General features: G+C 37.2%; 1 protein-coding gene across 6 annotated transcripts in view; it reads right to left on the reverse strand.

Annotated features, from left to right (window-relative positions):
* Positions 1-27,069, reverse strand: part of TAOK3 (TAO kinase 3) — a 238,801-nt gene that overhangs the window by 92,065 nt on the left and 119,667 nt on the right. For all 6 annotated transcript variants that reach the window (XM_074205939.1, XM_074205941.1, XM_074205938.1 and 3 more), the window contains exons 4-9: positions 17,329-17,400; positions 16,770-16,871; positions 11,997-12,042; positions 9,567-9,663; positions 7,934-8,047; positions 6,205-6,296 (exon numbers count right to left, since the gene is read on the reverse strand). In XM_074205939.1, coding sequence (XP_074062040.1) covers positions 6,205-6,296; positions 7,934-8,047; positions 9,567-9,663; positions 11,997-12,042; positions 16,770-16,871; positions 17,329-17,400 — 523 coding nt within the window. The remainder of the gene's footprint in view (positions 1-6,204; positions 6,297-7,933; positions 8,048-9,566; positions 9,664-11,996; positions 12,043-16,769; positions 16,872-17,328; positions 17,401-27,069) is intronic.

Genomic DNA, 27,069 nt, shown 5'->3' on the forward strand with positions numbered 1-27,069 from the left:
TGGGTTAAGTCAAAATATTATCAATCTTATTAAGCTTCATAAGAGTAAGCTACAATCTTAATACTCTATACAGTGAAGAAAATCACACATATATCAGTAAAGAATTCTTTAGCTAATACATGAATGAGAGAATCAAAAGAGGGCTCTTGGTCTGCGTGTTTCAGTTCAGACATCTAGCCATAATAGACGGATTCCCATCCCTCCCCATTTTGATCCACTTGATGCTGGTTTTTGTATACAGTCCTACTTTCTTAACAATAATCGTGGTTCATTCAAAGGTTATCAAATTGAGCTCCATTTTCTGGGTAAACATGTAACACCACTAAGAGAGAAATGAGTGTCAACATGCTTAATTAAAATTTGGGCACAAAATCATTTTGGCTCCTTATTCAATTGCCAATTATTAAATGCCTACCATATAGTGCTGTGTTTGGAGACAAAAGATGTGATGTTGAATTCCTGTGGTGCCATGTGGGCAAGTGATTCAATGATTTTGATCATCAGCTGTAAACAGAGATTAGACAATCTCTAAAATCTCTTTCAAATCTAAAATCTTTTTTAGGTTTTTGCAAGGAAATGGGGTTAAGTGGCTTGCCCAAGGCCACCCAGGTAGGTAATTATTAAGTGTCCGAGGCTGGATTTGAACTCAGGTCCTCCTGACTCCAGGGCTGGTGCTCTATCCACTCTGCCACTTAGCCGCCTCTCAAATCTAAAAATCTTAAAAAGAGTCTGAGCTACAAGAAAGACATCAAGTTGATTATGACATGATCCTTGCCTTCAAAGGGCTTATAATTTATTAGGGGAATGCATAATTCAATCATAAGGCACAGAATCCTCTGTTCTTTTTACTGTCAGATGCCTGAATGTCAAAATTTCAATATGCTAAAATGTATATGTATATATAAATGTATGCACGTTTATATGTACACATACATATGTGGACATAATCATGTGTGCATTTTATGTGTAAACACACATAAATAGGTGTATTTTAAAAGTTACACATGTGTATCTTTATTCTGAACATAATAAATATCAAATAAAATTGGCATTTCCATATACATAAAACAGAATGAGATTGTACATGAAAATTCATAACGATGATGTTGAGCTTAGTATATAATATGTTTGATCTGTAGCTTTCTAAGCTGTCTTGCTTGTCTGGGCTTCTTTCTGTTCTGTTCTCTGAATTTTAAAAACAAGATTCCTAAAGGACTTTCTTTGAGAAAAAATATATTTCAAATTTGCTGTTATATTCTCAGGTTATAAATAAGTTACCTTTCCACTGATTCATTTACATTATCTTCAAATTATATTAACAATTTGGTATTTCACAATTAAGTATTTGGTATTTCACCTTTTGGATTAACAAGTTGTAGAATAAAAATAAGCAATCTACTCAATACTTTTCACTCAAATATGTTAAATGAGGCATACATTTTTGACACACCAATTCAGTAATTTGTCTTGCTTGTCTATATATCTATATCTATCTATATCTATATCTATATCTATATCTATATCTATATCTATATCTATCATCTATATCTATATCTCTATATCCATATCCATCTCTATCTCTATATCTAATCTATGTCTATATCTATATCTGTATCTAATCTATGTCTATGTCTATCTCTATCTCTATCATCTCTATCTCTATCTATCTATATAATTATTACAAGTATTTTCTTTTTCTTTTCAATTTGGGGTTAAAAGTTAGGGTGAGGGGAGGTAAACGTTTTTTAGTTGAAAAAATTAATTTGAAAAATGAGAGGAAAAGGGTTGAATCAAGTGATACTTACACTACTGGTCTAGTTGAATACTACCAGGTTCTACATTTTGAAAAGGGTTTAGGGAATTGTGTAAATGTGGACACGTGGTTTTGACAGGGTACAACAAAGCAAAGCATTAATTGTAGCAAAAGAATATAGTTGCCCAAGAGAACAAATGGAAAACCAAAGCAAAACAAACCAAATCTGAAAGCAGGCAGGGAAGGCCATTGGATAGACTAGGGAGTGATTCAAAGGAAGAAAATTTCTGACCAAAGAAAAATCAACTGAAAAATAACATTATTTGTAGCCTTTGACATGGATTGGAAGTAATTTTATTTTATTTTTTTAGGTTTTTCAAGGCAAATAAGGTTAGGTGGCTTGCCCAAGGTCACACAGCTAGGTAATTATTAAGTGCCTGAGGTCAAATTTGAACTCAGACACTCCCGACTCCAGGTCCAGTGCTCTATCTACTGCACCACCTAGCCACCCCTGGAAGTTATTTTTTAAAACTTGGATTGAATCTAAATTTTTAAATTGGTATTATAATTCTTATGCTGTTTTGAAGTCTATGTGTATAAAGAATAATTTTTAAAAATCACTTTAGGTATCCTCAAACTAAAAATATACCTTTGGATTTGGATCTGATTGATCTGGATAGTATTTCCTTCAATGATGCAGATTGTGACCTATTTTGGGTGACTCTCATCCATGCCCTGCCAGGCAGGGTTCACCCAATGTGATGGAGGACTATGTTCCTTGCCTTAGCCACATGACCAACTCATGAAATCACACAACATTAATGCAATTTTATATTAGTTCCCTGGGGGACAAACTTCTTTAATAAGTCATGCTGATTTTTTTATTATTTTTCCTTTTTCATAAATATTGAGGGTAAGGATATCTTAGTAGCCATCCCCTCTTAGTATAAAACACAAAGATGATGGACCAAGGTTATTTTCTGCAAACTTCAAATCACTTAGGAATTATATTCCCATTAATCTCTCCATACAGTACTTCCAAACCAGGAGAAGAACAAAATGCAGTTTGAAATGGGGTCTTAAGACCAGTACCCTTAAATGATCCAAACACCCCACTTTTCTTTCTTTTTGTAGCTCTTTTCTTATGGATGAAAAAGAAGTACAGTTTATATTAAAGTTATATTAAGTTAGAATGTCCTTTTGATAGGAAAACAGTCTGAGCAGTGCTTTTAATCATTATTTTATTTTATTTTTTAGGTTTTTGCAAGGCTATGGGGTTAAGTGGCTTGCCCAAGGCACACAGCTAAGTAATTATTAAGTGTCTGAGACCGCATTTGAACTCAGGTCCTCCTGACTCCAGGGCTGGTGTCTAACCACTGTGCCACCTAGCCATCCCTTTAATCATTATTTTAAATGAGTTGATTTAAATCAAATGCAATTTGCTAGAAATCATCAGATGAATCCCATGGACAGGGAAGGAGAGAATAAACCAGCCCTTGATTTCTCAAATATCTATCTGCTTAATTAGTACTGGACCTAAAGAATATCAACCTTGAGTAGGTTTCTTTGCCTCCAAACAGCCTCCAAACAGGAGCAAATTGAAAAGTAAAAGTTAAAACAGGGTCTCCCTTATGTAGTTTCCTTCTCTCCCTCATATGTGTGGCATAAACATCAATAAATCACTAAAAATACATGGAAAGCAAAAAAGTTCAGAAGAAAGAAAGAGAAAAGCTTAGAGGGTCAAATAAAGGAAAGTATTAGATCAAAGTATTAAAAAATGCTACTTATAACAATAATAATTTAAATAATATTTATATTTATATAATATTTATAAAAATATTAGAAAAATGTCTTCCTTCTCTCCCTCCTTTCCATCCTTTCTATGACATGTAACATACTGGTTAATGAACTTTTATTTTCTTTCTTTTAAAAACAAATTTTCATTTCTATCTTGTTTTATCTATCTACATTTCTTCCCATTCCTCCCCTCTCTGCTAACTCTTATAAGGAAGAGAAAGAAATCAAAACCAATTAAAGTATTTTAAAAATTGGGGCAGCTAGGTGGCGCAGTGGATAGAGCAACGGCCCTGGAGTCAGGAGGACCTGAGTTCAAATGCGGCCTCAGACACTTAATAATTACCTAGCTGTGTGGCCTTGGGCAAGCCACTTTAACCCCATTTGCCTAGCAAAATTCTAAAAAAAATATTTTAAAAATTGACATTAGATGCAACATTCCCATTGCATTTCCATTTTGGCAAAGTGGAAGGAGAGGTGTCTTTCTGTATATCTTCTTTGGACTCAAGTATAGTCTTTATGGTTTTGCAATATTCAGATTAAGTGGTTTGTACTCTTTCATAAAAGTCTCTCTATGCTTCTCTACATTTATCATGTTCATCATTATTATGGAATAGTGATAACTTGCTATTCAATTTGTTTCACCCTCTCCCATTGATGGGCTTCTACCTTGTTTCTAGTGATTTACTAAATCAAAAAAGGTTGATAGGACCATTCTAGCACATATGGGGACTTTCTTTCTTTTCAATAGTAATCTCCTTGCAGGGCATACCTAGAAGTAGAATATCTGAGTCAAGATGTATAGATATTTTAGTTATTTTATGCACATAATTCCAAATATCTTTTCTGAATTATGATTCCCAACTCCCCCTACAATGCATTACTGCATTTACTGTTTTAACTATTTATTTAATGCTAACAAATTACTAAGTGTATGTCTGTCACATTGATAAATACTTTCTTTTTCTTCTTTCAAAAAAATCAAATTTCCTACTTATGTCATTTCCTTCATTTCCCTAAATAACTGTCCTTTCCCTTTTCCATTGAACAAGAAATAAAGGAGAGGAAAACCAATAAAGTTCTGCAAAACCAACCAAGGGATGAACCAACCGTACTAGACAATTTTCTAAAAAAAATACTGACAGTCCCTTACATCTGCAAAAATGGTATTTTAAAAGGAAAATAAAAGGCAATAGGTACACAGAAACACAAGGTAAAATTAAGTTTCTACAAGTCAATGCTTGTTGCCAATTGGGGTCAAAGAGAAAACTCTTATGTGGCAAGTGCTCTCTGTTGACTTTTTTTTTTAGTTTTATTTTTTTGCAAGGCAATGGGGTTTAATGATTTACTAAAGGTCACACACACAGCTAGGTAAATTATTAAGTGTCTGAGGCTGAATTTGAACTCAGGTCCTCCTGACTCCAGGGCCAGTGCTCTATCCACTGCACCACCTAGCTGCCCCCTCTCTGTTGACTTCTTAAGGGTAAAGTTGGGCAGGAGGGGAAAGTGGCATTTAAGGTCACTGGGGACTCGTTGGCTGTTTATGGTATGGATGGTGGGGTGTTTTAAACAATATTACTTATGGCCTGTTTACAGGACCCTTTATTATTATAAAGCTATTATTAAATAGCTAGCATTTATAAAGCGCTCAAAAGTTTGTAAAAACACACATTATATCATTGATTTTCATAACAATCATGTGTGGGGGTGGGGTGGGGGCTGTCCTATAATTATCCCCATTTAACAGATGAAGAAACTGAGGTAGAGAGAACTTTAGAGTTTTGCTCAGAGCCATATAGATGAATCAGGACTTGAACTTGGGTCTTTTTGGCTCCCAAGTCCAATGCTCTCCTACTGCACCACTGGATGTAGTGTAAGAAGAAATATAAGTGAGACAGTGATTAAAGGTCAGGAAAACGAGTATGATCTGGATTCTAATTTCAGACACTATACTATCTAGTAAGTGTGACCTTGGGAAAGTGACCACTCATTGGGCATCAGGGCTCACATCTATAAAGCAGCTAGTACATAGAACTGAACTTGAGGTTAGAAAGATCCAAGTTCAAATCTGGTCTCAGATGTTTGGTTTGCTTTGCTGTTTGATTCTGGGCAAGTCACTTAACCCCATTTGTCTCAGTTTCTTCATCTGTAAAATGATCTAGGGAAGGAAATGGCAAACCCCTCCACTATCTCTGTCAAAAAGAGCCAAATGGGGGTTGTGGAAAGTTGGACCACACAGAAAAACAATTGAATTGAACTTTTCTCATTTACAAAATGATGGGAGTTTGGTTAGATCAGTGGTTCTCTAAATATCATCTGGGGACCCCAAGGCACCATCTCTTATTTTTATAATAATACTGAGATATCATAATTTCTAATAAGATAAATATAAACGTAACCCAGAAAAAAAGCTCTTTGAACTTTTCTCAAAAAATTTTAAGAGGCTGAAGGGACATTAAGCTCCAAAAGTTTGACCACTGCTACTCTAGATGACCCTAAGATGCCTCCCAACTGCACATTTCATGGAGAAATAAAAGAAGGAAGTGGTCCTCTGTTGTTATATGAAACCCAAGAGAAAAAAAAAAGCCAAACAAATGTACTGCCATGTTGTATGGTGATTTAGAGATGTGCCAAGAAAAGGGACAGTTCCTACTTACCTAACTCAATGCATGTGATCCCAAGAGACCAGACGTCTACTTTCCCATCATATTGTCCTTCATCCATAGCGAGGATGACCTCTGGAGCCATCCTGTTGATCAAAAATACACACAATTAAGGTTTCAGAAGAGAAGCAAGTATGGGTATTGGAGAGCAAAGACGATGCCTTTCAGAGGAATAGTCACAAAACTAGTTCCAATTATTTTCAGAATTAATGGAAGATTTCCCCCTGAACCATACAGAACATTTGTTATTATTATTCAAATACAGGCACAAACACAGAGCTTTGGAATGACACTATATTTTCACTAAAGAACAGGGATAGGGACGGGACCTATGGTTTCACTGGAACTCCCAGAGGAGTACAGACCCTCCAACAATGAAGGTTGTCACCTGCCATCTGCTCTATAACAGCCTTGGAGAGTTGTCTAGGGTACTCAAGGATTAAGTTCAGGGTCACCCAGCAGGGTCAGGATTTGAACCTAACTCTTTGCCTTCTAGGCCAGGATGACTCTCTTATGCAAATTTTGGTGCAGGGAGAGGGATTAGACTTTTAATTACACTGATAAGGCAGGTACATGTGGGCAAAAATTTAATATTTGGCTCTCCAGAAAAAAATATATAATTTATATATCCACCACATACTTTTAAATTTTCTTTGCATAATTAACATTTTCATTTTATTAAATTTGAACAATCAAGAAAACAATAAATCAAACCCTGGTTTGTAGCATTTGCTGACTTCTAAGGTGTAAATGCTTATCCTGAAAAAATTTAACTGTTGTCTCTTATGAGACAGTTTGAGATGATCTCAGCATACCCCTGGATAAAGGGAATACCTAGATGGGGAAATTCCATCCACCAATGCACTTGCTCTGCAGTTGCTCAGGCATAAAGAGATTAAGAGATATGCCCAGGGATACACAGCCAGTCTGTCTTGAACCCAGGCCTTGCTGACTTCAAGGAGGATTACACATCAATGGCAAACTCAACTTATAAAATGGCTTATGGTGCTATGCCAAGGAGTACTAGCAACTCTTCCAGGAGTATCTTGAGCAAGAAGCTATTAATAATAGATGGCACAGGTCTCCATCATTTGGATGGCCAGACCTTTGCCCTCTAGGAGCTTAACTTATTTTGTCCAGAGTCTGATGCAGAATGATGTATCAGGGGAAGCTCACTGATGATAAGATAAGCAGAAAATTCAAATGATGATTCAGTTCCCCATTAGACAAATGATATTTCCACTCAATCACTTCCAAAGGTGAAGTCAAATACCTGGTTTATAAGTGTCAGGAGATAAGAGAACAGGCTAGGAGACCCATGTGAATTAGAATTGGAAGAAAAATCATCTCAGAGAACTCAAGGAAGAAGAGGACCTTGGAGTTTCTTTATTGAGCAGGTAACATTGGTGGAGTAGAGAAGGCTATGGCAGCCTCCTTGCAGATGCCTGGAGCCTTTGACTCAAAAGGAAATACCAAAAGAAACCCCAAAGGAAACCCAAAACCTAGGTGTGGTCCCAGGCTGGATCAACTGATAAGCTGACACAAAGCAGCATGGACTCAGTCTAGAATCACGCGGGCCAACTTCCCCACTCTGGGGCTGATACCCCGGCTCTTCCCTGGTCACTTTTGTACTTTAATACAAATTCCCAGCTTTTAAAAGTGGACTCTGTTCCCTCCCCTGATGGGATTCAAAAGTGGCTCTGTCCTTGCCAGCCCTACTTACCAGTAAGGTGTCCCCACAAAGGAGTTGGCAGGAGATGCTATTGAAGCAGACCCAAAATCCGCCAGCTTCACCTGACCCGGCTCGGTTAGGAGAATATTTCCAGCTTTAATATCCCTGAAAGAAAGGATATGAGGATAGACAGAGGAGGAAAAAAAATCCATTTTGATTAAGGAATAGGTCAGAGCATGCAATTAATAAGACAACAAAAGTTGATTAAACCTTTCTGAGGTAACCAGAAGGGGATTTAGTAATTAGTGCTTGCTGTTGGGGGTCTAGCTTCCTGGGGGTGCTTTGGGGGGGGTTCCTCATAATTACTTAAGAGCCAGCTTTCTTTAAGGGGAAGGAATTCTGGGAAGCAGAGTGCCAGACACAGATGGAAGAGAGGTTTGTGGAAAACATGGTTTATTTGCTATCCTAGGGTGCTTTGTTGTCTTTTTAATATAAAAGTCAACCTGGCTGAGCATCTTGAGTGGGGAAAATTTGTGCCATTTATAGCAACCTTCCCTCCTCTTTTCCTTTTCCAATGTCACTGACCTTTTAGAGTAGAAACCATTTCTGTCTTCCTATTTACTACCTACCAATAAACCTCACCTGGAAACATTTCATTTCTCTCTTGTCCAAGCTCCTTTATTTCTCTCTTTAACGGTAATTGTGGCTCTAAGGCAGTTATATGGAAGGTGCTATTAAAAATAATACTGTATAGTAAAGAGAAAATCCTGAAAGAGCAAAATGAACCTGCATCAAGGTTAAGAGATTGTCTCCTGTTGTATCTCGCAAAGTAGTCACATTCAAGGTTGTTCAAGCATGTGGTGGTGTAGAAAAGTGGGGGGAGGAAACAAAGGGACATTAAAAAGTCTGTTTGTTCTGTGTCTCTTAAGTGGGTCAGTGTGGGGCAAGAATGGGCCCCCAATCTATGAATCTTAGTATTGAGGCAGGAAGGACCCTTGGAATGCGTCCAATCCAACTCCCTCATTTGATGAGCCAAGTGATGGATACATTATTCTCTCCAGGGCATTCATTTAAAAGTGGTGTCATGGACACCAGGGACAGGGTTTTTTTTATTGAAATATTAGAATCTTTGGGTTGAAAGGGACCTCAGATCCATCTCAGTCAATGTGCAACTGATAAGGGACACAGAAGGAGAAGGGGTGGGTGGAAGGCCATGTGGAACAATGGAGAGAAGGCCTCTGTGAAAGAGATACTGGCCTTCCTGAGGTGTGCAGGGAACTGAAAGAGCTTAGCCAGGAGCTAAGACTTCTTGGGAGCCCTACCATGGGGAATCCCATCATAATGGCTCTGAGGGTAAGCCCAGGGCTTGTGCCTTTCTTTGACCTTTGGACCTCATCCCATTGTCTAGCCCACAGTAAAACAGGTAAATAATCAGTGTTTACTGACTGACTGATGAAGGATCCCTGATCTAGTCGATTGGGCAAGTCCTTGGGGATGGGTAGAAGCAGGGTGGCCAGAGCCACAGTCTGGTGAACTTGCTCCTTGCCCTCCATAGCAAGAGGGAGCAGCTTTCCACACGGCCTTTGTAAATCCAGGCACTTGACCCTTGGCGCACATGTTTATGGATGAGGTCTCTTTGGTTTGCTGGCAATGAAGAGTAAACAAAGCATCCTTCCAGTCTTACCTATGAATCAACATATGAGAATGTAGGTAGGCCAGTCCCTGCAAGGCACCATGGGCGATGGCAGCGATTTCTACTTCCTGAAGTGGTTTCTTATGGACTAAAGGGGGGAAAAGGCAACAGTGGATTTTGTTAATTCCCCAAATCATCTCAAACTTGCAGTCAGATTAAATAGCAGCATCTTCCAAATGACAATTTGGGAATGTGAGCATCTCAGGGTTATATATCTAGAGCTCAAAGGGACCTCAGAAGCCATCTATTTATTTTTAAATTTCAATTTATTTATTTATTTAGGGTGAGGCAATGGTTGTTCAGTGACTTGTCCAAGGTCACACAGCTAGCAAGTATCAAGTGTCTGAGGCTGGATTTGAACACTCAGGTCCTCCAGACTCCAGTACTCTATCCGCTGTGCCACCTGGCTGCCCCTACAAGTCACCTATCTTAATCCCCTCATTCTAGAGATGAGAGAGAAGACATTAAGTGGACCTGTTCAAAGTCTAAAGGAAGCTGAGGCAGGATCTGAACCCAAGGATTTTGGCTCCAAATGATGCCCACCCCACTACAGTCCAGGACAGCCAGCAGCACACCTCAAAAGGCCATCCCAGCCTGGAATTGAATTTGAATTGTGGCATGGAGAGAGGATAGAGCCACACAGACGGAGGAACCCAACAGCCAGAGTTATATCGCACTAGACCCTACTGACACTTTGACAGTTTGGAGGGCTTTTTGGTCACGTTATCTTCCTCTGCTCTAAAACCAACTATAATTATTTGTTCTAACTACAGGTTTTCATTATGTGTTCACTCTGCCAGCCAGCAGTTTCTATTCAGCTATCAAGGAGAATATAAAGGGGAGGGGAAAAAAAGAGGTTGAGCATTTTAAACTTTATTTTTTTCTAAAGTACAAATTAGATGAATCTCTCCAGGTGCTTGACAAATTTCCAAAAGCCTTTGGCACAACAAGATTCGTGGAACAGAAAAGCAGGAAAGGTGGGGGCACCACTGCAGGGTACTTTGGAAGTGACTTGTCCATTCAAGGCCCAAATTCTTCTGGGGTCACTGAAGATTCGGGGTTCTGGAGAGGAATGAGGTGATCTAATTTTGTGATGTTAGGATTACCTATCACATCTGGCAGGTTTGAAAAGGCAGACTTGCCAAACAAATAGCCAAAAGAAAAATCAATCCAAAGAGATCATGGAAATTCAGGTATTGAGGGGACCTCAAAGGTCAGCTTGTCCTGGACAGGAATCCCCTGCAATCTCCCCTGACAGATGATCACCCCTTCTCACTGGAGACCTCCAAGGAGGGAAAGCCTAGTATAGCTTACAAGACAACCCATTCTACTTTGAGATAGCCCTAATTATTAACAATGTTTTTCTTTACATTCAGATGAAATCTTTCTGTGATGTCCATTTATGTCTCTTAGTCCTTTTCTTTAGGGTCATTGTTTCTGTTCTAACCAGAACCTCTGAACATCTTCCACTCCCACACTGATTCTTTTGGGAATCATACTAGGCCATCTTTTGCCTCTATTCCTACCTAGCCTTTAATGACTGAATGGGGGTTATGTCAGACAAACGGACACCTAGGAAAGACCTCGGCTTAAAAAGGTCAGGATCTGCCACCATGTCTAGGGCCATCACCAGTCATCCTGACCTATGTCTTACCACTGGACACAAATGGCTATGGAGGAGAAAGTGTGGCTGGTGACTCTGCACAGCCCTCCCTCACTTGAGTCCACTTAAATCCAATTCACTTGCAAGTCTAGACATCACCTTCCTAATGTCATGTCATGGATCCTTGGGAGAATGAAGGACAAGGAACAACAACAATCTGTGGCCAAGCAGAACAAAGACCTCGCTTTATAATATTTCACTGAACCTCTAAAGTCTCATTCTCTTTCCTCTTTTTTTTTTTTTTTTTTTTTTTAGTTTTTGCTAGGCAATGGGGTTAAGTAGCTTGCCCAAGACCACACAGCTAGGTCATTATTAAGTGTCTGAGGCTGGATTTGAACTCAGGTACTCCTGACTCCAGGGCTAGTCTATCCACTGCACCACCTAGCTGCCCTTTGTCCTTCATTCTTAAAGGGCATCCATGACATCAGAAAGGACTTGCAAGTGCAAGTCTTGACTCTCAAGTGAATTGTATTTAAGTGCGGGAGGGTTGTGCAGTCACTTCTCCTCTATAGCTATTTGTGTCCTATGGTAAAATACTATAAAGTTTGTGACTCACTTTGATGTGCAGAGCACCCATTTATAACCTGAGTGTCGCCAACCACAGTCCTTGAGTCACAGCCATCACCAATTTAATTCCCTTAGAAGTTCATTTCATACAAAATGCCAAAAGGAAAAAAAAAATTCTAGTTAAAATATTATCATAAAAAACAAAACCTAAAATATTATTATGAAGTAAGAAATAGCATTTTTGCTCTTACCTTCTAATAAGTCAGAAGCTGATCCTAAGCAGTACTCCATCACCAACTGTAATAGAAGATAATTAGAAGAGGCCAGATTAACTAGAGTCCAAGTCCCCAATTAGGGGTGTGTATGTGTGTGTGTGTGTGTGGTCACACCAAGAGCTCAGAATGAGTTGGGAGAGAGGAAGAAGGGAGAAAATAGCAATAATAGATTGTGTTTCTATTTAACATTAAGTTCTGAAGACTACTTATTTAGATACAGATTTTTGACCACCTTAAAAAATTGAACAAGAATCCTTGGTAGGGTAACTAAGAATAATAATATTAAGTAATATTGATTTTGAGCAATACTTTACAAGTCAATCATTTAATTTAATTAACTAAACAAACATTTATTTTGTACTTCTAATAAGCTCTACTTTGAGCTAAGTCATGGGGGAACCAGGAGAGGGCCAGGGAATTGAAGTTTGGGCAACTCTTGAGTGAGGAAATCCCCTTTACCAATGTAGGTAGGTACCCGCTACAATATGAAAGTTCTTATAGAACTGTTTGAACACTGAGGGGTTGATGATGTCTGTCAAAGAAGACCATGACATTGAGGAAGTGACGTCCTAACAAACACATGTATTGGACTTGAAGTGAGGGGGATTGTATTAAGTCACCAGTCTCACTTTTTCCTCCAGAGCCATCTGGGTCCAGTTGCCGGATCTGAATCAGGAGACTGGACATGGCCCTGGATGTGAGGTGGTCAGGGTGAAGTGACTTGCTCAAGGTTACACAGCTGGTATCTGAAGCCAGATTTGAACTCAGGTCCTCCTGACCTCAGGGCCAGTGCACAATCTAGTTGATCATAAGACATCTAGCTATGCTGGGTGTTATGGATTTGCCAAAGACCATACACACAGCCAATAGGGATCAGAGTCAGGGCTTGGATTCAGATCTTCCAATCAATAAACTATATACTGCCCATTAAAGGCTGCCAAGGCGGATCAGTGGTAAGGCAAAGGAAAAGACTTGAACACAGGACCGCCTACTTCTGAGGTCTGGTCTTTATCCTTTTTTTTTTTTTTTTTAGGTTTTTGTAAGGCAAATGGGGTTAAGTGGCTTGCCCAAGGCAGCACAGCTAGGTAATTATTAAGTGTCTGAGATTGGATTTGAACCCAGATACTCCTGACTCCAAGGCCGGTGCTTTATCCACGGCACCACCTAGCTGCCCCCTTTATCCTTTTTTATCTCTGGGGTACACAGGAAAACCAAAGACAGTCCCCACCTTCAAGGAACTCGTCAATTAGCAGAATAACTCCATCTCTTGTTATTTAGTTGGAGTAGCAATAATTGAAGGGACCTTAATCAAAGCAGCAGCAGCAGCAGCAGTTGCAGAAAGTAGATAGTTTGAAATGCTCAGGAGCATAACTATTGTTAAATATTGGCTCTATTTGAGCTGAGGAGTGTACAGAACATACGATTTTGCAAACTATGAAATGGTTAATAAGGTATGAGCCAGGAGAAGGCATATTTTCAGCCATGGAAATGAGCAATAAATGCCTGATACCTACATTTTCCTAAGTCTCAAACAAAAAAGTATTCTAACCATAGTATAACCTGCTCTAATCATATCAGTGAGAGTTTGCATGGAGATAGTGCTTAATGGTTTACAAAGCATTTTCACCTACATTATCTTCCTTAATCTGGCTAAATTCACAATAGCTAACATATAGCTGCCTAAGGTTGACGAAGTATATATATTATCTCATTGGAGGTCTCACAGGCATTACTTAGGGGTAATTATTATTATTTTTATTATTCTTAGGATATCCATTTTATAGATGAGGAAACTGAGGCTCTGAGAAGACCAATTTCAGAAGTGAGGATTAAAGTCTCCTGATTTCAAGTCTGGAGAGCCTTTTGCTATGTTTACTAAATTGCCTCTAAGTTACCTTGGATTTTCAGGGTGGATGCAAAGACCTGAGTTCAAATTTGGCCTCAAACATTTATTAGCTGTGTGACTCTGGCTAAGTCACTTGTCTCCAAAAAAAGGGCATAATCCTTGTCCTTGGGGAATTTACATTCTTAAGGGTAAGGAGATTCTGAGTGAGAGCCTGGGAAGCTTTTCTATGAGTACAGAGAAAAATTATTTTAGCTGTAGCACAAGTTTTGACTTTCCAATCTGGTTGCTCAAAGGTATTAAACAAAAAATGAAAACAAGAAGAACAAATTTCTTTCTTGGTTTTGGGATATTTGAGATTATTGAATTTCTTACTACTACTACTACTATTACTACTACTAGACAGCCATATTCATATATGACTTTAAATTTTACAAAGCATTTTCCTCAAAACCCTACAACAGAAGAAATAATGATATTTTATTTCCATCTTCTAGATGAGGAAACTGAGGTTTCTATAAGAGTTATCTAAGATGGCATAGTGTCACAACTGGGATTTCCATGCCAAGGCTCTGTTCTTCCCACTATGCCATACTGACCTCCCAAACCCAGGCTCCTCTGCACCATCCAAGGAAAGATCTTGAGAACAACTGCCCACCTTCCATTCTGAGCATCACAAGTGAGATCACTGAAGCAAAGAGTGCTTAGGGAGACCAACTTAAGGGAAAGACACTCACACACAGAGTCTCAGGAGGAGGGGTGTTACAAAGGAAGTTTCATCATCATTAAAAAGTATTTTTTTAAGCACCCAGGTGTTACTCTAAGTACCATATCTGTGATTCACAGAATCTCAGTTGGCAGGAGCTTGGCAGTGGTAATTCAGTCCAATTCTTACTTAGGAATCCCTAATATAGCATCACTAACAAGTGGCTACCTAGTTCAATACATCCACTTGAAGGGAGCCCACCCTCCTCTTGGGGTCAACCCATTCCCCAGAGGTTGGTGGGAAGGCTTTCCTGACATCAAGACCCTCCTTTAGTGCTCTTCATTTAGGCTTCTGGATCAAAAAGTACAAATTATGGTGTGAAACTCAAAGAGAAAGGATCTCTTAAGTCTGTGTATTAACTTAGGAAACCATCAATGAACATTATTGTACTGATTTTATGAAATATTTCCCAATTAAATTTAAATTTAGTTGGGAGGGCATTCAGAAGTTCAGTAATTCTGCTCTGCTAACAATCACTAAAGACAATTATAGCATGTGCTCAGCCAGGCTCTCTGACTGAGCCTTCCATTGCCTTCATCGGATCCTCATCTTCCATGGTTTTTAGTTCACTCCTGCCCCAGATAAATAATGATTTGCTAATGTCTTAAGCTCAAATACAGTCGGACTAGAGCACAATAGAGTGAATAGCACCTCTCTTATTCTGGACACTATTCTGGATATCCACTTGGCAAATACAGAAATGGCAAGTGAAATATTGAATATAGGGGTGTTTTCTATTGTGCTATTTGAAACCAGGAGGGATGAGAATTCAGAGAAGCCTGGAAAGATTTGCAAGAACTGATGCTGAGAGAGATGGGCAGAACCAGAAGAAAATCGTACACTCTAACAGCAACATGGGGGTGATGATCAACCTTAATGGACTTTCTCATTTCATCAGGGCAATGATCAGTACAATTTTGGGGTATCTGTGATGGAGAATGACATCTGTATCCAGAGAAAGAATTGTGGAGTTTAAACAAAGACCAAAGTCTATTACCTTTAATTTTTTTAAAAAGTCAATTTATTATGTAATCTTGCTATGTCTTATATTCTTTTTTTTCCCCTTAAGGATATGATTTCTCTCTCAACACATTCACTTTGGATCAAAGTATAGCAATGGAAACAACGTAAAGACTAACAGAATACCTTCTATGGGGTGGTGGGGAGAGGGAAGTGAGATCGGGGGAAAAATTGTAGAATTCAAAAAACAATAAAAAAAATATAGGAATGTATTTAAGATATTCTAATTATAGAAATTCTGAGATGGAAGCAAAACCTATCTGCTTTAACTTAGGTCCTCATTGTCACCTTTCTTGAAAATATTCTGGTAGATCTTTTTTCTCCTGTTGTGTGTTCTATTTCTAGAACAAACTTCCCCATTGCTAGCAACTTTCCTCTGAGACTACCTCCCATTTACTCTAACCTCTACTTTGTATGTGCCTCACTGTTAGCATATCTCTCTTATTAGAATTGGGAGTTCCCTGAAGGCAGGGGCAATGATTGTGGTTTTTTTTTTTTTTTGCTCTTTCTTTGTATTCCAACACTTAGCAAGAAGAACATAGCAAGAGCAAAATAAATATTTGTTGACTATTTTTTTTGGGGGGGATTTTGCAAGGTAATGGGGTTAAGCGGCTTGCCCAAGGCACAAAGCTAGGCAATTATTAAGTGTCTGAGACAGGATTTGAACTCAGGTACTCCTGACCGAGGGCCAGTGCTCTATCCACTGTACCACCTAGCCACCCCTTGACTATTATTGATCGAAGGATATTTAATCTCACACAATGCACCCCACACAGTTTCTGACTAATTAACACAAACAACAGAAATAACTGAAAATATTGTTCAGTCATTTTTGTCATGTCTGATTTTTCATGACCCCATGTGGGTTTTCTTGACAAAGAGAATGGAGAGGTTTGTCATTTCCTTTTCCTTTTTTTACAGATGAAGAAACTGAGGCAAACAGGGTGAAGTGATTTGCCCAGGGTCACACAGCTAGTAAGTATCAGAGGCTGGATTTGAATTCATGAAGATGAGTCTTACTGACTCCAGGACCAGTGCTCTGTCTACTGTGACATCCAGCTACCCTCATAGGATAATAAGAGGGCAGGGCATATGAATAGCAGAGATACCTCTAACTTACCCAGGCAGTGTGCTCCTTCAAGTAACAGCCCTTATATTCAATGGTATTGGGGTGCTTCAACTGACGTAAAAATTTGACTTCCTTAAGTATATCCTGCCATTTCTGTGGTAAACCAGATAAGAAAGAATTTTAGTTTAAGCAGAAAAGTCTTTTAATTTCAAATGTTCTTATCTACAGCATCACATTCAATATTTAAAATATCTATATAGCACATATGCTAAACAACAAATTAGAACATTACAATAAACCATGAATATATTATATGAATTTTTATTATTACTTTAATTCAAATATGCAAATGCAATCTCTCATGCAACATATGATAATAGAGCCATTCGACTAACCCTGATACTATCTGCATTGCCTCTGACTTAATTAAATCCACTTCAAAACAGACTGGAGTGAGCTAGACCAATGGGCATACTTGACTCAGCCTTGTGTGGAAAGAAAAAAGATGTGTTAAAGGAATGTCTGAAGAACTCATTTCCACTGTCACAGGAAATCCCCTGTAACTTGCTTAATTTAGATCCGTTTAAATACAGAATTGCCTTGATCTTACCTCATTGGTTTGTTTCCCAGTGTAAGACATTTTCTTAATTGCCACCACTTCACTGGTGTGGGAATTTGTGGCCTACGTGAAGGGGAGAGAAGGGAAATAAAAATTAGTAGCAGAGGAGGCAGGTGAAACGAAATATTTAACTTTAGGTTTTTCCTATGACATCTTCAAGAGAGTCCATCTTTGAAAAATCCATATATTTCAACTCTTTGGATAAGCTAAGACAGAACTTTCACTTAACTTTATGAGACATCTTCCCTCTCTTTCTTTTGCTTCTCATACAGTTGTTAATCAGAGGAAAATGATACCATAATTGATAATTCCATCTGTACTAAGAACTCCAATCTTGCTTTTCCTAGCAGATAGACTTAGAAAATTTGGAAGATGATCCATTATGGTGTCTAAGGTTCTCTCCCCCACCAGTAAATACACTATTTAATTAAAGCAAACTACTTTTATAATCTTTCTCCCAACTTAAGATATCAAAAGAGCATCTAAAGTTGACCATCCTCCTTTTCTTTCTCTGTCCCTCCCTCCCTTCCTTCCTTCCTTCCTTCCTTCCTTCCTTCCTTCCTTCCTTCCTTCCTTCCTTCCTTCCTTCCTTTCCTCTACTTCTGTCTCTGTTTCTCTTTTTCAATAAAGTTCTGCTTAAGTAAATTATCCCTGATGCATCAAGAAAGATGAAGCGCAAGCTATTTTGACTGTAGGGTATTATTTCCAAGGTCCAGTAAAGCTACAGTCATGGTTCTGAGGTAAGGGATCCAACACAATATGAGTGATTTATACATTTAGACCAGCCAATTTTGGAGAAATTGTTTGAACATGTTTTCAAGTATGATTAGTTTTGCAAAACCCATAATAGATATTAATTTAATATTAATTTACATTATTATATTTTAAGGAATTAAACAAAACTCTAAACAATTTGCTTTAATGACATTTAAGTAAAGATTCTCTCTGCTTTCCTAAGCCTGTCAAAGAATAAGCAAAATGATCAGCCTGGCCCCCTGGTGAAACCTCCAAGTTATCTTTAACTGGAGCCTCTGATTAAGACTGAGCAATAGGTCGACACAGGCTAGATGTCTAAATGTTGTTCACAGGGTCATAGAACTGGGGGGCCATTAGATGCTAGTCAGTCAACAATCATCTATAAAATGCCTACCATGTTCCAAGAACTGTGCTAAATAGTGGAACAATAAAGCAAGACAAAAGACATTGAGTTCTCAGTAATGGGGGAGAAAACATGCTAACAACAATGTACAAACAAGTAACAGTCATGATAAATTGGGCAGAGTCTTAGAGGAAAGACATCAAGAATAATGAGGTTTGGAAAAGATTTTAGCAGAGACTTGAAGAGAGCCAGGGAAGTCAGGAGTCAAAGAATCCTAGACATGGGGGACAGACAGTGGATGGGTTGCTTTATTTGAAGAAGCTGGTGACAATAGTTGCAGAGTATGGAGAGTGTGTGTTTGTGTGTGTGTGTGTGTGTGTGTGTGTGTGTGTGTGTGTGTGAGAGAGAGAGAGAGAGAGAGAGAGAGAGAGAGAGAGAGAGAGTTACAAAGCTGACTGGGAGTCATTGGAGTTTATTGAGAATGTATGAGGGGGTGACACCATCAGATTTGTTCTCAGAAGGATGGTTGGGAGTGGGGAGAGACTTGAGCAGGCAGACCCACCTATAGGCTATTGTAATAGTCTAGGGTGTACAGTGGACTAGTAGCAGTATCAGAGAATAAAAGAGAACATTTACCTTCATAAAAGTAGAATGAAAGGGATTTGCAACAGATTAGAGGAGGAGGGACAAAAGAATATGCAGAGTTGAAGATGACCTCTAGACTGTGAACCTAGGCAATAGGAAGGTTGGTGGAATTTTTGACAATAGAGAAATTAGGAGAAGGTGAAGATCTGGGGGAAGTATAGTAAATTCAGTTTTATACAACTGAGTTTAAGATGTCTGTGCATGTATAAGATTTCCAAAAGGCAGCTGGAGATTGGAGGTTAGCAGAGGTCAGGGTTGGACAAGCAGATTTGTGAATCCTCAATATATACATGATAATTGAATCTATGGGAGATGATGAGGTCACCAAGTGAAACAGGATAGACTATGGAGAGGAGAGGGCTCAGGCTATGTTCAGGATTAATTCATGTGATCGAGATGAGCATCCAGCAAGGGAGACCAAGAAGATGTGGTTAGGTAGATGGAGAAACAAGAGATAATTGAGTCCAACCTTCCTCATAAGTTAAGCAGGCTGGGTTAAACTCAGATTAAATAACTTGTCTGAGTTCACATGGCTTATTATAAGATTTGAACTCAAGCCTTCTTGATTCCAAGTCTTAATTCTCTACATACTACTTCATCTACCTTCAAGGACATGATTCTTTAAAAAACAGAACACACACACACACACACACACACACACACACACACACACACACGACCTTCCTATTAGCAATGACTAAAACAACCCTCATCGTTTTCAGTCTGTGTTTACATAAGAGTAATAAAGAAAAGCATGGGCTAATTCAAGAGTAGTATTAACGGAGGTGGGAGCGGTCAATTCTGCATTGTATGTTCCCATTACCAATCTATTAAACAGAAACAGGGAAAAGCTTGGGAAAGGTCCAGGCTTTATGTGGAATCCTAACTGGTAAGTGAGATCTTGAGAAATAAGTATGCCTAAAAAGGAAGAAACACATTTCCACTCAAACGTAATTAGACCATGTTATCACCTAATGGCTTCTTAAGGGTCATTTATAATCAATGTTAACTTGTAATCATAAAAGTAGAAGAAATAAAAAGGAAAACTCAACCCAACAATGAAATTTAGCTCGTCCAAACCAAGAATAATATTTACAAAAATAGTCGTTCATTGAACTTGACAAGTTCATCTGCCCACAAAACCATCCAGTTTACTAAGATTGTCATAAAATTACTTGGATATCTATGTGGGAGGGGATTGCAAATAAAATTCTGGAAATAATTCTGGAAAATCAATTTATTGTGGCCTATCTTCAGCCAATTCTATCTTTATGAGGGTATAACTGAGAGTTAGTTAAATTTATCCTTCCTTTAGTCAATTTAAATAAAAAATAATTTTTGATAAGTAGAAAAAATGTTCTCAATGGCCTTTCATCAATACCACATAAACACATGGAGCTCTTCAAACATTCCAATAAAAGGTTTGAATTCCACATTCTAAATGACTAGCCTTGGTAGTTTAAGCAAAATGGTGGATGGACTTCCAGAGTAATTGCTAACAGAACCATAAAATCGAAGGGTTCCATAGCTAAGGCTTCCAAACAAAATCTGAGCAAACTCACATTGTATCAAACATTTTAATCTAATTCCACAAATTGTTATTGAGCTCCTATTATGTGTAAAAAAATTGCATTTTGGGCCTTACACAATGAATTGAATCAATTTTATTGCAACACCAGGGAAGAAGAGAAGGTCATGGAAATATGGATTTAAATCAGTGGTATCAAATTCAAATAGAAACAGGGCCACTGAACCATACATAAGGCATTCTGCAGGCTACATTCTGACTTGGAAAACCATGCAGGTTTTCATATTCTTTGTTAATTCATCAGCACATTAAAATCAGATGGGAACTGCATTTTGATCTTGTAATTGTGAATTGATCCATGGGCTACATGTGGTCTACGGGGTATATGTTCGACACCTCTGATATAAAGCTGGAAGAGACTACAGAGGCTATTAAGTACCACCCCTCATTTCAACTTTGAGAAAAATGAGACTGAGTGATATTGAGTGATTTGCCCAGGGACAATACATACATCTACTTAGTATCCGAGTCAGGATTTAAACCCAGGTTCTGATTCTGATATCATTTAAAATAATTTCAGTCTTGAGGCAGGTAGGTAGCACAGTGGATGAGCACTGGCCCTGGAGTCAGGAGGACCTGAGTTCAAATCTGCCTCAGACATTTAATAATTGCCTAGCTCTGTGACCTTCGGCAAGTCACTTAACCTTATTGCCCTAAATAAAAAAAAAAGATACAAAGAAAATAATTTCAATCTCATCTAATAAAGAATATTTTCAAGAACATAAAATGTTACTGGATAATTCAATTAGCCAATAGGAACAAATACTTCCAGAAATAAAAGATTAAATTTTGTTATTTATTGAAAATTATATTATTAATATTATATCTTCAGAATTTATCTTTGCCTTGGTTAAAATTCAACTTCATAGGGTTTTTCATTTTTTGTTAAAGAACTAATAAATGACCCTCTTCTAGGTTCTGGGGAATAGAGACAAGAATAAAATTACATTCACATAGTGTATTTGTATTTAATAGCATAAAGTGATTTTTTGAGTAACGGGAGCAAGGGGTGGTTGCCACTGGGTGAGGGGAGAGAAATGGATTAAAAGGCCTTTTGTAGATTTCATCATTTCTTGACTCAATTAAAGTCCACACCCATATAAATGATTTATTTAGTCATTCTTCACCAGGTTACTATCCTCTTTGTTTCCAGTTCATTGTTGCTACAAAAGAGAGTTGCTATATTTTTATACACAACGATCTTTTCCCTCTTCCTTTGATGCTTATGGGAATAGTTATATAATAGTGGTTTTATTGATAGTTCAGTGAGTTCTTTAGCTCAAAACTCCTGAGCAGAATGGTGAGATCAATTCACAATCCTATCCAAAATGCACAAATGTGCTTGTTTTCCTTGATCCCTCTAATTTTGTTATTTTCCTTCCTTGTCAACTTTGCCAGTATAATGAGGAATAGGTGGAGGCTGAGCTTGAAGGAAGTGAATGGTTATGAGAGGCGCAGGTAAGGAGAGAAAGCCTTTCAGGTATGGTTGACGGTCTGTGGAAAGGTGCCAAGGAAGGTGATGGAATGTTAAGTATGAGAAAAAGCAAGTCATTGTTTGGAATGTAGAATATATAAAGGGAGGCTATTATGTGATCAGTCCGGAAAGATAGTTTACAATGAATTTATGAAAAAAATTTAAATATCACATAGAAGAGGCTATATTTTATACTGAAAGTAAGAAATAATCACTGAAGCTTTAAATTTTTTTCTTTTTTATATCCCCTCACTCCCAATTGAACAACAAAAACAAACCATTGTAATAAAGACAAATGTCAAACAGAGCAAATTCTCTCTGATTGTGTACAAAAACTGTTTTTGTCTTTTTTGAACTTTGAATCTGTTAGATCTCTGATAGGAGGTAGGTACTATGTTTGTCACCAACTCTCTAGAATTATAATTTTTTATAGCATGAATCAGAATTCTAGAACCTGTTAAAATGATTTTCTTTACAATGTTGTCACTTTTTTCCTGCAAATTCTGCATACTTTGCTTTGAATAAATAGAGATCTTCTCAGTTGCATTAATTTGCATTTCTGTAAATATTAGGTTTGGAAATTAATGTCCACATAATCGTTGATGATTTGAATTTCCTCATTTGAAAAATGTCTGTTCATATCCTTTGACAGTTCTTAGTCTTCTAAATTTAAATCAATTTCCTCTGTGTCTTGGATATGAGATGTTTATCAGGGAAACATGCTTAAAGATTTTTTTTCCTATTTTCCATTTTTTCCCTCCAAATTTGTTTCTCTTCTAATTTTAACCTCATTGCCTTTGTTTGTTTGTTTGCTTTAAATGTTTATACCATCAAAATTATTTGTTTTATCTCCTGTTACCTCAGTTCCTTGTTCAGTCATGAAATCTACCCTTATCCACAGATCAGAAAGGTAATTTCTTCCACGCTCCTGTAATTTGCTTGTGATATCACCTTTTAAGATTGGGTCATATATACACACCTTTGGAAATTAATGTGGTATGTGGTATAGAGTGTGAGATGTTGGTATATACCTAATTTTTGCCAGAGTGTTTTCTAGTTTTCCCAGCAGAAACTGGAGTCTTTGAGTTCATCAAACATGATATAAATGAATTCTTTCCTTTTGTAGGGTCTATATCTACTTATCAACCTTTCTTTTTGAACCAATATGAATCATATTGATGACTGTGGTAGTTTGAGATCTGATTCTAATAGTCATTTTCTTTTTTTTTTCTACTTTTTCACGATTACTTTTAAAATTCTTAACTTTTTCATCCTCTAGAGGAAGTATAATTTTTTTTTTTAGGTTTTTGCCAGACAAATGGGGTCAAGTGACTTGCTCAAGGCCACACAGCTAGGTAATTAATAAGTGTCTGAGGCTGGATTTGAACTCAGGTACTCCTGACTCCAGGGCCGGTGTTCTGCGCCACCTAGCCTCCCTGATGTATAATTTCTTTCTTGGTCTAAAAATTACTTTTTGGTAATTTGATTGATATAATACTAAGTAAAATAAGATAACTTTGTTACTTTTATTATTTTGGCATGATCCATTTATAAGCAATGACAATATTTCTAGTTATTTGTTGGTATTTCTGTAAAGAGTTTTTTAGAGTTGTATTTATATAGTTTTTTTTGGCTGTGTTTCAGTGTATAGACTGTGAAATTTTTGATAACTTCCTAGTTATTTCAAATGGAATTTTGCTTTTTATCTTTCCCTTCTGGATATAGATTCTAAGTCCTTAAGGGTAGGGACTATCTTTTACCTCTTTTGTGTTGCTAGTGCTAAGAATAGTGTCCAGTGTGTCGCAGGACAATAAATGTTTGACTTGACTTTTGTTGGTAAGCTCCAAGAAGAGTGATGATTTTCTGGATTTATTTTCTATCCTGCAACTTTACTGAATTTATGTATAGTTTCAATTAATTTTTAGTTGACTCTTCAGAGTTCTCTGGAGCATTATATCATCTGTAAAAACTGATAGTTTTTTCCTTCCTCTCTGGCTGTATTTATTCCTTTGTTTTTTCTTTCTCCTCTTATTGCTTTAGCAAGAAATTCCGGAACTATGTGAAAGAGTTATGGTGATAATGGGAGGCCCTAGTTTACCTAAATTGTATTGGAAAGGCCTCTAAATTTTCTCCATAACATGTATTCTTTGTTCTTGGTTTCAGATAGATGTAATTCATTATGTTCAGGAAAAGTCCATTTACTGCTAAGCTTTCTAATAAAATACACAGAAACAAATGTTGGATTTTGTTAAAAGTTCTTTTAAATCAGTAGATGATTTAATTAAGAGGTTTTATTATTTACAATGGTGATATGATTTTTTTACATTCATAGTTTCTCTTATATTGAGAATTCCAAGTATAAATCCTCATCACCATATAGAATCATTAGAGTATGTTATAATATTCATTCAAAATTTTTATGTTAATATTTATTAGAGATATTAATCTATAGCATTATTTGTTTTGTCTCTTTCTGGTTTAGGAATCATGACTATATTTATATTATAGAAAGAAATTGAAAAGATACTCCCCCTCATTTATTAAAACAAGTTACATAATATTGGCATTAACTGTTCTTAGAATAGAAATCACTTGAAAATCCTTATGATTCTGGAGGTTTTGTTTGTGAGTTCACTTACAGATAGTTTAATTTCTATTTCAAATTTTGGGCTGTTATTTTTTTCTGCTATTATGAGTGTTTTATATTAAATACTATAAATACTTATCCATTTTATCTAAGTTATATTTTGTTAGTCTAAAATTAGGCAAAATAATTTTTGATAATTACATTTTGTCAATTGTTGGAATTATCCTTTTTATTTTATTTTATTTTATTTTTAGGTTTTTGCAAGGCAAATGGGGTTAAGTGGCTTGCCCAAGGCCACACAGCTAGGTCATTATTAAGTGTCTGAGTCCGGATTTGAACCCAGGTACTCCTGACTCCAAGGCCGGTGCTTTATCCACTACGCCACCTAGCCGCCCCTTTTTATATTTTTGATGGTAAAAATTGGTGTTCTCTGTTTTGAACCAGAACTGTTTATCTATTTTATTAATTTTATTTATTTATTTAGGTTTTTTCAAGGCAATGGGGTTAAGTGGCTTACCCAAGGCCCACACAGCTAGGTGATCATTAAGTGTCTGAGGCCGGATTTGAACTCAGGTACTCCTGATTCCAGGGCTGGTGCTCTATCCACTGTGCCACCTAGCCGCCCCCTATTTTATTAATTTTAATAAAACTGTTCCTTTTTTGGTTATCAATTTAATATAGATTTTTTGCTTTCAGTTTTGAAATTTCTGATTTTCTGAAATTTTACTTTGTTGTTTAATTGAGTTTCTTGATTTATCCTTTTTTTTCTTCCTCTTTTTTTTAAGTTTTTGCAAGGCAGTGGGGTTATGACTTCACCAATGTCACAGAGTAAGTAAATATTAAGAGTCTGAGGTCACATTTGAACTCAGGTCCTCCTGACTCCAGGGCCAACGTTCTATCCACTGCACCCCCCTTGATTTATTCTTATTCAATGTTTTCTACTGCAAGTATAATTCATTGGTTTATTCTTTCTTTTCTTTTTTTGGGGGGGGAATAATTGGGGTTGTGACTTGCCCAGGGTCACACAGCTAATAAATGTCTGAGGCTGGGTTTGAACTCAGATTCTACTGATTTCAGAGTCAGTGTTCTATTCCCTTTGCCACCTAGCTGCCCAAGTTGATGAAAGAGTTTTAGAAGCACAAATTTTGTCCAAAGAACTGTTTTAGCTGTATTCCATAAGTTTTGGTTTGTTGTTCCATTATTATCATTTTATTGGATGAAATTTTCTATTGTTTCTATGATTTGTTCTCTGATTCTCTAGCTCCTAAAGAAATTTAGGTTTCAAATGATTTTTTTTATTTTTATTTTTTTTGCAAGGCAATGGGATTAAGTGTCTCACCTAAAGTCACACAGCTAGGTAATTATTAAATGTCTGAAGTCGGATTTGAATTCAGGTCCTCTGCCCCTTCAATTGATTATTAATTCTTTCTTCAAAGGCCTTTTATTGAATATAATTTTTTTTTTAGCTTTTGCAAGGCAATGGAGTTAATTGGCTTGCCCAAGGCCACACAGATAGGTAATTATTAAGTGTCTGAGGCCGGATTTGAACTCAGGCACTTCTGACTCCAAGGCCGGTGCTCTATCTACTGCACCACCTAGCTGCCCCTTGAATATAATTTTTATTGCAAATGATCAATAATATTTGCTCCTGTTTCTTGAATTGTTTCTAGGATTTTACTCTTTCTTCTTTTCCCTTTATTTCCCCCTCACTTTTCCTACTCCAATATGTTTTTCTCATAATAATTGTTATCTCTCCCGTCTTCCTTCATGCACTACTCTTTTCTGATTTCACTCCTTTGGAGTTTAATATATTTCTATACTTCAGTCTCTATGTGTGTGTGTGTCTCTGTGTGTAAAATTGTGTTCGTAATTCCTTTGTTCACTTCAGGTAAAAGTAAGATTCATGGGATACACATTCTCTGCACTTCCAGAATCCAACCCACTTCATCTCATGCACCTCTTTTATGTGAGGTGGTGATTTTTCTCCTTTTTTGTCTTCCTTTCCTTTATAGTATTGTCCCTTATTCTTCCCATTTACAATTTCTTCTAATCTTATCAAAACAGAACAGAACCAATCCCAGGTCTTGATTGTCTTATTTATAGGACCTTATGATAGTTAAAGATATTAGATTTCTGAAAAGGCATTTTGTCTTATTATTAGAATGTAAATAATTCATCTCCATAGAGTTATTTGAAATGAACAAATATGTATACCCCTCTATATTTCTGTTGACTTCTGCATTTCTATTTCAAATTTCTACTCAGGAATGCTTAGAATCCTCTATTTTTATCAAAGGAACGTATCCTCCCCTATAGAATACTTTGATTTTTATGAATAG

Source organism: Macrotis lagotis, chromosome X (assembly GCF_037893015.1).
Source record: "Macrotis lagotis isolate mMagLag1 chromosome X, bilby.v1.9.chrom.fasta, whole genome shotgun sequence".
NCBI lineage: Eukaryota > Metazoa > Chordata > Mammalia > Peramelemorphia > Peramelidae > Macrotis > Macrotis lagotis.